General features: G+C 52.5%; 1 protein-coding gene across 2 annotated transcripts in view; it reads left to right on the top strand.

The window, feature by feature from the left end:
* RCBTB1 (RCC1 and BTB domain containing protein 1) overlaps positions 1-15,833 on the top strand; it is a 72,788-nt gene that overhangs the window by 38,755 nt on the left and 18,200 nt on the right. For both annotated transcript variants that reach the window (XM_075334562.1, XM_075334561.1), the window contains 3 exons: positions 2,390-2,516; positions 14,696-14,847; positions 15,511-15,641. In XM_075334562.1, the coding sequence (XP_075190677.1) occupies positions 2,390-2,516; positions 14,696-14,847; positions 15,511-15,641 (410 nt within the window). The remainder of the gene's footprint in view (positions 1-2,389; positions 2,517-14,695; positions 14,848-15,510; positions 15,642-15,833) is intronic.

Here is a 15,833-nt window from a genome sequence, read left to right as displayed (position 1 = left end):
TCGGTGGTACTCCGCAGGGCCTTGTGGCTACGGGAATGGAAGGCAGATTCTGCTTCCAAAAAAGCGCTTAACCAGTTTGCCAATTTCTGGCGACAGGCTGTTTGGCGAGCGTCTGGATGAAATCATCAACAATCCAAGGGAAAGGATACATCCTTACCCCAGTCCAAACAGGACATACCCCAACGGAGGAGAGGGCAGTCGAGGTTTCGGCCCTTTCAGGGCGCGGGCAGGTCCCAATTCTCCTCGTCCAAAAGGTCTCAGAAAGTACAAAGGAACTCTGATGCATGGCGGTCTAAGTCACGTCCTTAAAAGGCCACCGGAGGCGCCGCTAACAAAGCGGCTTCCTCATGACTTTCGACCTCCTCTAGTAGCATCCTCGGTCGGTGGCAGGCTTTCCCGCTTTTGCGACACCTGGCTGCCACAAATAAAAGACCGCTGGGTGAGAGACATTCTGTCTCACGGTTACAAGATAGAGTTCACCTCTCGTCCCCCGACTCGATTCTTCAGGTCATCCCCGCCTCACTAGCGAGCCGAGGCTCTTCTGCAGGCGCTGCGCACGCTGAAGGCAGAAGGAGTGGTGATCCCGGTTCCTCTTCAGCAACTGAGCCACGGTTTTTACTCCAACTTGTTTGTGGTCCCAAAGGAGGACGGGTCTTTCCGCCCGGTCCTGGACCTGAAACTGCTCAACAAACATGTAAAAAACCAGACGGTTCCGGATGGAATCCCTCCGCTCCGTCATCGCCTCAATGTCCCAAGGAGATTTCCTTGCGTCGATCAATATCAAAGATGCTTATCTCCACGTACCGATTGCTCCAGAGCACCAGCGCTTCTGGCGCTTCGCCATAGGAAATGAACACCTGCAATTCGTGGCACGGCCGTTCGGCCTGGCAACAGCTCCACGGGTTTTTACCAAGGTTATGGCGACTGTAGTAGCGGTCCTCCACTCTCAGGGTCACTTGGTGATCCCGTACTTGGATACTGATCAAGGGCCCATTCTACCAGAGCCGTGGGCGCGTCCTGGGCTTTGAGGCACCAGGCTGCGGCTCAGCAGGTGTCAGGCGGCTACCTGGTCGAGCCTGCACACTTTCACGAAACACTATCAGGTGCATACCTATGCTTCGGCGGATGCCAGCCTAGGTAGACGAGTCCTTCAGGCGGCGGTTGCCCACCTGTAGGAAAGGGCCGTTTTACGGCTCTCTTACGAGGTATTATTTTACCCACCCAGGGACTGCTTTTGGACGTCCCAATTGTCTGGGTCTCCCAATAGAGCGACAAAGAAGGGAATTTTGTTTACTTACCGTAAATTCCTTTTCTTCTAGCTCTAATTGGGAGAACCAGCACCCGCCCCTGTTTTTTTGTGTACACATGTTGTTCATGTTGAATGGTTTCAGTTCTCCGATATTCCTTCGGATTGAAGTTACTTTAAACCAGTTTATAATTCTTTTTCCTCCTTCTTGCTTTTGCACCAAAACTGAGGAGCCCGTGGGAGCACGGGGGGTGTATAGGTAGAAGGGGAGGGGCTTAACACTTTTGAGTGTAATACTTTGTGCGGCCTCCGGAGGCATAGCCTATACACCCAATTGTCTGGGTCTCCCAATTAGAGCTAGAAGAAAAGGAATTTACGGTAAGTAAACAAAATTCCCTTCTTTTGATCTCTGCGTTTTGCTGCTTTTTTCCAATGCATTGCATGGGTGGAAAACGCACAAACTCAGGAAAGGATTGACATGTCGTTTTTTTTTTTTTTTTTTTAATTTTTGCTCAATTGCAGCTAAAAAAAAAAGCTGTGTGCAGACAGCAGAAATGTTAAGTCATAGACTTTGCTGGGGAAGGAAAGTCATGCAGTTTTGAGCCGAAAAACGCTCAGTGCGCACATAGCCTTAAGGTACCGTCACACATAACAAGATCGCTAGCGAGATCGCAGCTGAGTCACGGTTTCCGTGACGCAGTAGCGATCCCGTTACCGATCTTATGTGTGACACCTACCAGCGATCAGGCCCCTGCTGTGAGATCTCTAGTCGTTGCAGAATGGTCCAGGCCATTTTCTTCAAAGGTGATGTCCTGCTGGGCAAGACCCATCGCTGTGTTTGACACTGTGTGACAGGGTCATAGTGACTGCTGAGATCGTTATACAGGTCGCTACTGCGACCTGTATCGTTGGTAAGATCTGACTGTGTGACATCTCACCTGCGACCTCCCAGCGACTTACCTGCGATCCCTATCAGGTAGCATCGTTTTTGGGATCGTTGGTAAGTCGTTGTGTGTGACTGGGTCTTTACATTCCCCTGTTCTCAGATAAGGCTGGTCATTTACATGGCAGAAGGGCCATTGCTGTGATCATTAGATTTTCTGTTTTGATAAGATATTTACTTTTGGCTCCTTGTTAATCTAGAACCTGAAGACTTTCTAACAGTTGCCGAGTCACTGAAAAGGGAGTTTGATAGTGAAGAAACGGCAGACTTAAAATTCCGTTTGGAAGGAAAAGATATTCATGTCCATAAAGCAGTCTTAAAAATAAGGTAATGTTTTTATAGATCTAACATTAAGACTTTTGTGAAGTCAAGGCTCTGTGTGGCCCTCAGGTTCTTCCACAACTACCCCTTCCCCAACCATTCCTTTATGGACTGTGTGGTGAGGCACAGTCCTCCTGGACCACAACCAAACCTTCCCCCAAATTGTTCCCACAGTCAGAAGCTAAAACTGTCTATGTATTTATGCTGAAGCATTCAATTTCTTTGTCGCTCCATTGGGAGACCCAGACAATTGGGTGTATAGCTTCTGCCTCCGGAGGCCACACAAAGTATTACACTTTAAAAAGTGTAACCCCTCCCCTCTGCCTATACACCCTCCCGTGCATCACGGGCTCCTCAGTTTTTATGCTTTGTGTTGAAGGAGGCACACATTCACTCAAGCTCCACATTTTAGTCAGCAGCAGCTGCTGATTATATCGGATGGAAGAAAAGAGGGCCCCAGGGCCCCCGGCATATTCCCTTCTCACCCCACTAAGTCGGCGGTGCTGTTAAGGTTGAGGTACCCATTGCGGGTACAAAGGCTGGAGCCACATGCCGTTTTCCTTCCCCATCCCTTAGAGGCTCTGGGAGAAGTGGGATCCTAACCGGTCATCCAGGCACTGGGACCGGGCTCCCTCCACAGCCCCTGGGGGAATCTGACGGACAGGAGACTGAATATCATCAGGGACAGGCCCTGCATCATAAAGGTACTCTGTGTCCCCTTGGGGACGGTGCATGGAGCACTTGGTCTCAGACGCAGCAGCGGCTGCTGTTTTTGTGTCACGATCGGGACTACCGCGCCGACCGCGCCTGCTTGCCGGCCGCGGTATTAAATTTAGTCCCCGGCTTTTGCGGCCTAGTGCATTAAACTCCCGCCCCCGGGCCTGCCAGTCAGGGGTAAGGGCGGGATGGTCGGCCTGACGCCGACTGTGAGGGCTGGAGCATACTTTAGTGTCCTCCTCCCCCCTCACTCATCACTCTGGGGCACCAGATTACCGCACTTTATTGATCACGCCCACGGCTCCCTCCTCCCCTTAGAACGCCGGCAGCCATGTTTTAATCACATTCTGCCGGTGGAGGACTTCTGGCTGCAGCTCTGGGAGACCCAAGGCAGGGGATTTGGTAGACACACACCGCTCTGGGCGGTCGGTAAGCCACACCGGTCACACGGTGCTGGTTCCCCTAGGGTGCCGAACTGTATATATATTTATTATATTTGTATACATTTTCTAGGTTCGGCCGCAGTGTTTAGCCTTTGGCTATATACCCTCAGTGATTACTCTCCTAGGAGAGAACAGCATGTCGGTCACAAGGAGCAAGGGTGCCAAGACACAGGGTTATTTTGCAACCTGTACCTCTTGTGCGGCTATGCTACCTGCAGGTTCCACCTACCCTCACTGTGAGCAATGCTCGGGCCCTGTGGCACTCGCTCAGCCGGAGCCTCGGGCACTGGTGGGACCCTCGGCCCAGGTAGAACCGCCGGCCTCCCCTGTCCAGGCGGCAGGGACAGAGTTTGCAGTTTTAGCTGAGAAACTCTGAGTCACTTTCACAATCCATGGCTCAGTCTATGGACAAATGGTCTGCAGTCCAGACCGGCCCTTACACAGGCCCCGGGCACTGCGGGGTCATCGTCCCCAGGCCCCTCTCGGTCTGCGCCGCAGCATGCTCCTGGGGTGGGCCCTAGATATCACGTGGAGGACTCCGGCACGGACCGCAGTCCCAGACCAGCTAAGCAGGCTCGCTGGGAATCTTCCCCGACTTCATCACTCTGTTCGGGGTCTCAGCTTGAGGACTCTCTGGAGGATGAGGCAGAGGTCGCAGCCCAGGGCTCTGACCCTGACGTTGCTCTCAATCTTGATACACCTGAAGGGGACGCCATAGTAAATGACCTTATAGCGTCAATCAACCAGGTGCTAGATCTATCTCCCCCGCCTCTACCTGTGGAGGAGTCAGCTTCACAGCAGGAGAAACACCAGTTTAGGTTTCCCAAACGTACACTGAGTGCTTTTTTCGATCACTCTAACTTCAGAGATGCTGTCCAGAAGCACAGAGCTTTTCCGGACACGCGCTTTTCTAAGCGCCTTAATGACACACGTTACCCCTTCCCCTCTGACGTAGTCAAGGGTTGGGCTCAATGTCCCAAGGTGGATCCTCCAGTCTCTAGACTGGCGGCTAGATCCGTAGTAGCAGTGGCTGACGGTTCATCGCTCAAGGATGCCACTGACAGGCAGATAGAGCTCCTAATGAAATCCATCTTTGAAGCCACAGGCGCGTCTTTCGCCCCGGCCTTTGCAGCCGTGTGGGCACTCCAAGCTATCTCAGCTTGTCTGCCTGAGATTAATGCGGTCACACGTACCTCTGCTCCGCAAGTAGCGTCTTTGACTTCTCAGGCGTCGGCTTTTTCGTCGAACGCAGTCCTGGACTCTGCTAGCCGTACAGCGGTAGCATCCGCCAATTCGGTGGCAGTCCGCAGGGCCATGTGGCTGCGCGAATGGAAGGCAGACTCTGCTTCCAAGAAGTTCTTGACCGGTTTGCCTTTTTCTGGCGACCGATTGTTTGGCGAGCAATTGGATGAAATTATTAAGCAATCTAAGGGAAAGGACTCGTCCTTACCCCAATCCAAGCCAAAAAGACCTCAGCAACGGAAAATTCAGGCGAGGTTTCGGTCCTTTCGGCCCTCAGCCAGATCCCAATCATCCTCGTCCAACAGGCCACAGAAGAGCTAGAGGAACTCTTCTGCATGGCGGTCTAAGTCACGTCCTCCAAAGACCGCTGGAGGCACAGTCTCCAAGGCGGCCTCCTCATGACTTTCGGCCTCCACAAACCGCATCCTCGGTCGGTGGCAGTCTCTCCCGCTTTGGCGACGCCTGGTGGCCACATGTCCAAGACCGATGGGTGAGAGACATTCTGTCTCACGGTTACAGGATAGAGTTCTGCTCTCGTCCTCCGACTCGTTTCTTCAGAACATCTCCGCCCCCCGAGCGAGCCGATGCACTTGCTCAGGCGGTGGACACTCTGAAGACAGAAGGAGTTGTGATCCCCGTTCCCCTTCAGGAACGGGGTCGCGGTTTTTACTCCAACCTGTTCGCGGTGCCAAAAAAGGACGGATCATTCCGTCCCGTTTTGGACCTCAAATTGCTCAACAGACATGTGAAAACCAGACGGTTTCGCATGGAATCCCTCCGCTCTGTCATCGCCTCGATGTCACAAGGAGACTTCCTAGCATCAATCGACATCAGGGATGCCTATCTCCATGTGCCGATCGCACCAGAGCATCAACGCTTCATGCGTTTCGCCATTGGGGACGAACACCTTCAGTTTGTGGCACTGCCTTTCGGCCTGGCGACAACCCCACGGGTCTTCACCAAGGTCATGGCATCCGTTGTGGCAGTCCTGCACTCTCAGGGCCACTCGGTGATCCCTTACTTAGACGATCTCCTGGTCAAGGCACCCTCCCGGGTGGCATGTCAACACAGCCTGGCCGTTGCTCTGGAGACTTTCCAGAGGTTCGGGTGGATCATCAATTTCCCAAAGTCAAAATTGACTCCGGCCCAATCACTGACTTACCTCGGGATGGAGTTTCATACTCTCTCAGCGATAGTCAAGCTTCCGCTGGACAAACAGCGTTCGCGGCAAGCTGGGGTGCACTCTCTACTTCGGGCCCAGTCACACCCCTTGAGGCGCCTCATGCACTTCCGGGGGAAGATGGTGGCAGCGATGGAGGCAGTCCCCTTTGCGCAGTTTCATCTGCGTCCACTCCATTGGGACATTCTCCGCAAATGGGACAGGAGGTCGACGTCCCTAGACAGGAACGTCTCCCTTTCTCTGGCAGCCAAAACCTCTCTTCAGTGGTGGCTTCTTCCCACTTCTCTGTCGAAGGGAAAATCCTTCCTGCCCCCATCCTGGGCTGTGGTCACGACGGACGCGAGTCTGTCAGGGTGGGGAGCGGTTTTTCTCCACCACAGGGCTCAGGGAACCTGGACTCCGACAGAGTCCTCCCTTCAGATCAATGTTCTGGAGATAAGGGCAGTGTACCTAGCCCTAAAGGCGTTCCATCGGTGGCTGGAGGGCAGGCAGATCCGCATACAGTCGGACAACGCCACGGCGGTCGTGTACATAAACCACCAGGGCGGCACGCGCAGCCGCCAAGCCTTCCAAGAAGTTCGGCGGATTCTGCTGTGGGCGGAGGCAACAGCCTCCACCATCTCCGCAGTTCACATCCCGGGCGTAGAAAACTGGGAAGCAGACTAGGATCTGTGGCACCTCACGGTGGGTCAACCGTGGGCACTCCCAGACCGACCAGACTTGCTGTCTCAAGGGCCATTTTTCCATCTGAATTCTGCGGCCCTCAACCTGACTGTGTGGCCATTGAGTCCTGGCTACTAGCGTCCTCAGGCTTATCTCAAGATGTCATTGCCACTATGAGACAGGCCAGGAAACCAACGTCCGCCAAGATCTATCATAGGACTTGGAGGATCTTCTTATCCTGGTGCTCTGATCAGGGTTTTACCCCCTGGCCGTTTGCCTTACCCACTTTTCTGTCTTTCCTTCAATCCGGAATGGACAAGGGGTTGTCTCTCGGCTCTCTCAAGGGACAAGTATCGGCACTATCCGTATTTTTTCAAAAGCGTCTAGCCAGGCTTCCGCAAGTCCGCACGTTCCTGCAGGGAGTTTGCCACATAGTCCCACCTTACAAGAGGCCGCTGGAACCATGGGATCTTAACAGAGTGCTAAAGGCTCTTCAGAAACCACCTTTCTTCAGCGCTCTATTGGGAGACCCAGACGATTGGGGTATAGCTACTGCCCTCCGGAGGCCACACAAAGCACTACACTAAAAAGTGCAAGGCCCCTCCCCTTCTGGCTATACCCCCCCGTGGTATCACGGGTTCTCCAGTTTTCAAGCTTTGTGCGAAGGAGGTCAGACATCCACGCATAGCTCCACAGATTTTAGTCAGCAGTAGCTGCTGACTATTTCGGATGGAAGAAAAGAGGGCCCATATAGGGCCCCCAGCATGCTCCCTTCTCACCCGTGGATGGTGTTGTAAGGTTGAGGTACCTATTGCTGGTACAGGGGCTGGAGCCCCACATGCTGTTTTCCTTCCACATCCCCTTGTAGGGCTCTGTGGAAGTGGGATCCTGCCGGCCTCTAAGCTCTGACGCCGGGCTCCATCCACAGACCCATAGCACCTGATGGATACGGAGCAGGAGTACAATCAGGGACAAGGCCCTGCATCATACAGGTACTCTGTGTCCCCGGCAGGCACAGACACACTCCGGGCTGGCTGGGTGTTGTAGTGCGCCGGGGACCGTAACGTTGGAGTTAGTGTTCCTACAGTTTACTGGGGGACTTTGTGTTGTGGGAACGCAGCGCCACCCCCACTGGACCGGGCGGCGCTGCTGTGACTTGTGGTGCGCCGGGGACACGCCGACCGCGCTTTTACGGCGGCGGCGTTTATAAATCCAGTCCCCGGCTTTTGCGGCCTAGCTCCGCTTCGTTCCCGCCCCCACCCTGTCAATCAGGGTAGGGGAGAGACGCTGTTTCGCAGCAGCGACGAGGGCTGGAGCCTGATTTACATGCTCCAGCCCTCTCACTAGGCACAGAGGGAAGCAGGCTTCCCGCTCTTAGCCAGGAACGCCCAGGGCCCGCCCCCCCTCCTCTCCCAGGACGCCGGCAGCCATTACATGCAGTCTGGCTGGAGGAAGGACGCAAGGCTCTGGGAGACCTGGACTAGGGGGCTTTTGGAGAACACACACCCGCTCTTAAGCGGGCGGTAAGCGGCATTTCAGCTGGCCCCTCTAGTGCCTCAGTGTGTATTGGTGTACTGTGTCACCAGATATAGATATTTAGTTATTTCTTGCACTGTGAGGTCGCTTCCTGGCTAGACCCCAGATCGCTCTGAGGAGGCAGCAACATGTCATCCACAAAACGCAAGGCTGCCAAGGCTAGGGCTGTGTACACTGCGTGTGCTGCATGTGGGGCTGCTCTACCAGCAGGTTCCAAAGACCCCCATTGTGTGCAATGCTCAGATCCGGTGCTGCTTCGCCAGCCGGAGTCCGGAGGGGTAGTGACCCAGGCTGAGACGCTTGTAAGTCCTGTCCCGGTGTCAGGGACAGACTTTGCAGTTTTTGCTGATGGAATGTCTGTGACTATGGCAAAGATCCTTGAAACTTTGCAATCCATGTCTGGGGCTCAGTCTATGGACACGGCGAGGTCTCTGTCCTCTAATCCCCCTCAGTTGGAATTAGTCCAGACTGCAAGGGGGTCCCCGGCTTCCCAGGCTGAGTATTATGACTCAGATGATAGCCCCAGCCACCCTAAGCGAGCTCGCTGGGAAAGACCCTCAACGTCATCACACTGCTCAGGGTCTCAGCGCAATCAGTCGCCCTGTGATGCGTCTGAAGAGAGTGATCAGGAGTCTTATCCTGGAACCCCTCTCAATCTGGATACCCCGGATGGGGACGCCATGGTAAACGATCTTATCTCAGCCATCAATAGACTGTTGGATATTTCTCCCCCAGCTCCTTCTGCAGAGGAGGCAGCTGCAGAGCAGGAGAAGTTTCGTTTCCTCTATCCCAAGCGTAAATTGAGTGCTTTCTTGGATCACTCTGACTTCAGAGAATCAATCCAGAAACACGACGCTCATCCAGAAAGGCGTTTCTCTAAACGTTCTAAGGATACACGTTTTCCTTTCCCCCCTGATGTGGTCAAGCGCTGGACCCAGTGTCCAAAAGTAGACCCCCCGATTTCCAAACTTGCAGCTAGATCCATAGTTGCAGTGGAGGATGGCGCTTCACTTAAGGATGCCAATGACAGACAGATGGACCTTTGGTTAAAATCTGTCTATGAAGCTATCGGCGCGTCGTTTGCTCCAGCATTCGCAGCCGTATGGGCACTCCAAGCTATTTCAGCTGGTTTAGCAAAAGTGGATGCTATCATACATCCAGCGGCGCCGCAAGTGGCGTCCCTTACCTCGCAGATGTCTGCGTTTGCGTCTTACGCTATCAATGCGGTCCTAGAATCTACCAGCCGCACCTCAATGGCGTCCGCCAATTCGGTAGTTTTGCGCAGAGCCTTGTGGTTAAAGGACTGGAAAGCAGATGCTGGTTCCAAAAAATGTTTAACCAGCTTGCCTTTATCTAGAGATAGACTGTTTGGCGAGCCATTGGCTGACATCATTAAACAGTCCAAGGGTAAAGACTCTTCCTTACCCCAGCCCAGATCAAGCAAACCTCAGCAGAAAAAATGGCAGCAGAGGTTTCAGTCCTTTCGAGGTTCGGGCAAGACACAATTCTCCTCGTCCAAAGGGACTCAGAGGACGCAAAGAGTCTCAGATTCCTGGCGGGCTCACGCACGCCCCAAGAAAGCAAATGGAGGAACCGCTTCCAAAGCGGCTACCTCATGACTTCCAGCCCCCCCCCTCCGCATCTCCGGTTGGGGGCAGGCTCTCCCGCTTTTCCGACATTTGGACGTCACAGGTCAAAGACCGGTGGGTGACAAACATTTTGTCTCGCGGGTACAGAATCGAGTTCAGTTCTCGTCCTCCAGCTCGGTTCTTCAGAACCTCCCCACATCCAGACCGAGCAGATGCCCTGCTGCAGGCGGTGGACTCCCTAAGAGCAGAAGGAGTAGTGGTTCCTGTACCGCCTCAGGAACAAGGGCGAGGGTTTTACTCCAATCTCTTTGTGGTTCCAAAAAAGGACGGCTCGTTCCGTCCTGTTCTGGATCTAAAGCTGCTCAACAAACATGTGCACGCCAGACGGTTCCGGATGGAAACCCTCCGCTCTGTCGTTGCCTCAATGTCTCAAGGAGACTTCCTTGCCTCAATAGACATCAAAGATGCTTATCTCCACGTGCCAATTGCTACAGAACATCAACGTTTTCTACGTTTTGTGATAGGAAACGACCATCTTCAGTTCGTAGCTCTGCCATTCGGTCTGGCGACAGCCCCCCGGGTCTTCACCAAGGTCATGGCGGCGGTGGTAGCAGTCTTGCACTCTCAGGGACACTCGGTGATCCCTTACCTAGACGATCTACTTGTCAAGGCACCCTCTCAAGAGGCATGCCAACTCAGTCTACATGCTACGCTGGAGACTCTACAGACGTTCGGATGGATCATCAACTTTCCAAAGTCGAATCTGTCTCCGTCACAGTCGCTAACGTATCTTGGCATGGAGTTTCATACTCGAGCAGCGAGAGTGAAGCTTCCGCTGAACAAGCAGCGGTCCCTACAGACAGGGGTGCAATCCCTCCTTCAAGGCCAGTCGCACCCCTTACGGCGCCTCATGCACTTCCTCGGGAAGATGGTGGCAGCCATGGAAGCAGTTCCCTTTGCGCAGTTTCATCTGCGCCCACTTCAATGGGACATTCTCCGCCAATGGGACGGGAAGTCAACGTCCCTGGACAGGAAAGTCTCTTTCCCAGACGGCCAAGGACTCTCTACAATGGTGGCTCCTTCCCACCTCATTGTCTCAGGGAAGATCCTTCCTGCCCCCATCCTGGGCAGTGGTCACGACAGATGCGAGTCTGTCAGGGTGGGGAGCAGTGTTTCTCCACCACAGGGCCCAGGGGACGTGGACTCCGCAGGAGTCCACCCTTCAGATCAATGTTCTGGAAATCAGGGCAGTGTATCTTGCCCTACTGGCCTTCCAACAGTGGCTGGAAGGAAAGCAGATCCGAATCCAGTCGGACAACTCCACAGCGGTGGCATACATCAATCACCAAGGAGGGACGCGCAGTCGGCAAGCATTCCAAGAAGTCCGGCGCATTCTAATGTGGGTGGAGGACACAGCCTCCACCATATCCGCGGTTCACATCCCAGGCGTAGAAAATTGGGAAGCAGACTTCCTCAGTCGCCAGGGCATGGACGCAGGGGAGTGGTCCCTTCACCCGGACGTGTTTCAGGAAATCTGTCGCCGATGGGGAGTGCCGGACGTCGACCTAATGGCGTCCCGGCACAACAACAAGGTCCCGGCATTCATGGCGAGGTCGCGCGATCAAAGAGCTCTGGCGGCAGACGCATTAGTTCAAGATTGGTCGCAGTTCCGGCTCCCATACGTCTTCCCACCTCTGGCACTCTTGCCCAGAGTGTTACGCAAGATCAGATCCGATTGCAGCCGCGTCATACTCGTCGCCCCAGACTGGCCGAGGAGATCGTGGTATCCGGATCTGTGGCATCTCACGGTCGGTCGACCGTGGTCACTGCCAGACCGACCAGACTTACTGTCCCAAGGGCCGTTTTTCCATCAGAATTCTGCGGCCCTGAACCTGACTGTGTGGCCATTGAGTCCTGGATCCTAGCGTCCGCAGGATTATCTCAAGGAGTCGTAGCCACAATGAGACAAGCTAGGAAGTCAACGTCTGCTAAGATCTACCACAGAACGTGGAAGATTTTCTTATCCTGGTGCTCTGCACAGAGAGTATCCCCTTGGCCATTTGCATTGCCTACCTTTCTTTCCTTCCTGCAATCGGGGTTGGAAAAGGGCTTGTCGCTCAGCTCCCTTAAAGGGCAAGTCTCGGCACTATCCGTGTTTTTTCAGAAGCGTCTAGCACGTCTTCCTAAGGTGCGCACGTTCCTGCAGGGGGTCTGTCATATTGTGCCCCCGTACAGGCGGCCGTTAGATCCATGGGATCTGAACAGGGTACTAGTTGCTCTCCAGAAGCCGCCTTTCGAGCCTCTGAAGGAAGTTTCATTTTCTCGCCTGTCACAGAAAGTGGCGTTTCTTGTTGCGATCACATCGCTTCGGCGAGTGTCGGAGCTGGCAGCTCTGTCATCCAAGGCTCCCTTCCTGGTGTTCCACCAGGACAAGGTAGTGCTGCGCCCCATTCTGGAGTTTCTCCCTAAGGTCGTATCCTCGTTTCATCTTAATCAGGATATATCCTTGCCTTCCTTTTGTCCTCATCCGGTTCACCGGTATGAAAAGGACTTACGTTTGCTAGATCTGGTGAGAGCACTCAGAATCTACATTTCCCGCACGGCGCCCATGCGCCGTTCCGATGCACTTTTTGTCCTTGTCGCTGGTCCGCGCAAGGGGTTGCAGGCTTCTAAAGCCACCCTGGCTCGATGGATCAAAGAACCTATTCTAGAGGCTTACCGTTCTGCGGGGCTTCCGGTTCCTTCAGGGCTAAAAGCCCACTCAACCAGAGCCGTGGGTGCGTCCTGGGCATTACGACACCAGGCTTCGGCTCAACAAGTGTGCCAGGCAGCTACCTGGTCGAGTCTGCACACTTTCACCAAGCATTATCAGGTGCATACCTATGCTTCGGCGGATGCCAGCTTAGGTAGAAGAGTCCTGCAGGCGGCAGTGACACCCCCGTAGGGGAGGGCTGTTTTGCAGCTCTAACATGAGGTATCTCTTTACCCACCCAGGGACAGCTTTTGGACGTCCCAATCGTCTGGGTCTCCCAATAGAGCGCTGAAGAAGGGAATTTTGTTACTTACCGTAAATTCCTTTTCTTCTAGCTCTTATTGGGAGACCCAGCACCCGCCCTGTTGTCCTTCGGGATTTTTTTGTTGTTTGCGGGTACACATGTTGTTCATGTTGAACGGTTTTTCAGTTCTCCGACGTTATTCGGAGTTAATTTGTTTAAACCAGTTATTGGCTTCCTCCTTCTTGCTTTGGCACTAAAACTGGAGAACCCGTGATACCACGGGGGGGTATAGCCAGAAGGGGAGGGGCCTTGCACTTTTTAGTGTAGTGCTTTGTGTGGCCTCCGGAGGGCAGTAGCTATACCCCAATCGTCTGGGTCTCCCAATAAGAGCTAGAAGAAAAGGAATTTACGGTAAGTAACAAAATTCCCTTCTTCAAGCCACTGTGGGATGTCTCCCTTTCACGTCTTTCACAGAAGGTGGTCTTTCTAGTGGCAGTCACATCGCTCCGTAGAGTGTCGGAGTTGGCAGCGCTGTCATGCAAAGCCCCCTTCCTGGTTTTTCACCAGGATAAGGTGGTTCTGCGTCCGGTCCCGGAATTTCTCCCTAAGGTGGTATCCCCTTTTCATCTCAATCAGGATATCTCCTTACCTTCTTTTTGTCCTCATCCAGTTCACCAATGTGAAAAGGAGTTGCATTTGTTAGATCTAGTGAGAGCACTCTGGCTCTACATTTCTCGCACGGCGCCCCTGCGCCGTTCTGATGCGCTCTTTGTCCTTGTCGCTGGCCAGCGTAAGGGGTCGCAGGCTTCCAAGTCAACCTTGGCTCGGTGGATCAAGGAACCGATTCTTGAAGCCTACCGTTCTTCTGGGCTTCCAATTCCTGCAGGGCTGAAAGCCCATTCTACCAGAGCCGTGGGTGCATCCTGGGCATTGCGGCACCAGGCTTCGGCTCAGCAGGTGTGTCAGGCGGCTACCTGGTCGAGTCTGCACACTTTCACGAAACACTATCAGGTGCATACCTATGCTTCGGCAGATGCCAGCCTAGGTAGGCGAGTCCTTCAGGCGGCGGTTGCCCACCTGTAAGAGGGAGCCGTTGTCGGCTCTTTTTATTGGGGTATTCTTTTACCCACCCAGGGACTGCTTTTGGACGTCCCAATTGTCTGGGTCTCCCAATGGAGCGACAAAGAAGAAGGGAATTTTGTTTACTTACCGTAAATTCCTTTTCTTCTAGCTCCTATTGGGAGACCCAGCACCCGCCCCTGTTCCCTTCGGGCTGTTGTTCTTTTGTGTACACATGTTGTTCATGTTGAATTGTTCTTTTGGTTCATGGTTTCAGTTCTCCGAACATCCTTCGGATTGAATTTACCCCAGACCAATTTATAAGTTTCCTCCTTCCTGCTTTTGCACCAAAACTGAGGAGCCTGTGATGCATGGGAGGGTGTATAGGCAGAGGGGAGGGGTTACACTTTTTAAAGTGTAATACTTTGTGTGGCCTCCGGAGGCAGAAGCTATACACCCAATTGTCTGGGTCTCCCAATAGGAGCTAGAAGAAAAGGAATTTACGGTAAGTAAACAAAATTCCCTTCTTTGCGTCATTGGAATTAAGGATACAGTTAACCCCTAAAACATAGCCCTAAAGCATCATCCCACCCCAATCACACTTCCCAGATATCACAATATGGTCAGGTACTGGTCTCCTTGCAATGTTGTGTGGATGATGGCTTTTATTTCTATGCCTGAGACTGGTTCATTAAACAGTTAGTGCCTTCTTTATAAGCTTACTGCGGATTGTTCCATGACTTTGCTGTTCTCTTTACAGGTGTGAACACTTCCGCTCAATGTTCCAATCTCACTGGAATGAAAACTCCAAAGAGGTCATAGAAATTAACCAGTTTTCCTATCCAGTATACTATGCCTTCTTACAGTACTTGTATACAGATACAGTGGATCTGCCGCCAGAAGATGCTATAGGTATAAATGGGTTAGAGTACTGATCAGGCACATTTACTGCCCTTCGTCGAGCCTTGTGGGGTGATCAGCGGTGCCTTTGCCATCGCATGCTGCATGTAGCCAAACACTTTTGCATCAGCCGGGGTGAATAAGTGACATGGTTCCATTAATAAAATGGATTAGAACAGAAAGTGTAGTCAGTGATTTGTCCATAGCCTCCAATTTGTAAAATCTAAAGGGGAGCATCATCAATGATGTTGCATTTACAAATACCCGCTATAGGACTAATCCAAGATTCCTGGCACTTATGCATGTATCTGTAGAAATAACGATCCACTCCAGGTGTGGCAGTGAGAGTTGCCATACAAACCCTTTATACATAGCAAAACATCATTGATGGGTCATCAATCAGGCTTTGTCAGTTTGGCAAAAACTGCACTGCAGCCTGCGCTATTTTTGATGGGAGGTGTGTGAACATGGCCTTAAAGTTACAGACCATGCTAAAGTCTACCAAGACTCAAACTTCCCAAATATCGCTAAAATCTGTCAAAATCTAGCATAATTTTGATAATTGGGCAGGATAAAATGTTGGATAAAATGCTACCTGCACTAGTGCAATCTTTTGCAGATTTTGAGCACGTATTTAGTTAATTGTGTTCATACATTTCTGCTTTTTACATCCAGGACTACTAGATCTCGCAACATCCTACTGTGAAAACAGATTAAAGAAATTGTGTCAGCATATTATCAAAAGAGGGATAACTGTGGAAAACGCCTTTCTATTACACTCTGCTGCAGTCCGGTATGAGGCAAAGGTAAGTCCTCCAGTAATCTGTATACACTTGTCACCAGAAAGCGGGGAGGTGGGGGGAGGGGGGGGTAGTGTCTAAACTGTGTATAAGAATTGCGACCAGTCTTGGGTTTTGTGCTGTGGATGAGGTTATTTAAGGGATTTTCTACAGGATTATGAAAACATGCCTGCAAAACTAGTATCACACAAAAATATA

This window comes from Anomaloglossus baeobatrachus, chromosome 2 (assembly GCF_048569485.1).
Source record: "Anomaloglossus baeobatrachus isolate aAnoBae1 chromosome 2, aAnoBae1.hap1, whole genome shotgun sequence".
In the NCBI taxonomy this organism is placed as follows: Eukaryota; Metazoa; Chordata; class Amphibia; order Anura; family Aromobatidae; genus Anomaloglossus; species Anomaloglossus baeobatrachus.
The sequence above is the reverse complement of the archived record's forward strand: the minus strand, read 5'-3'. Positions and strand labels throughout refer to the sequence as shown.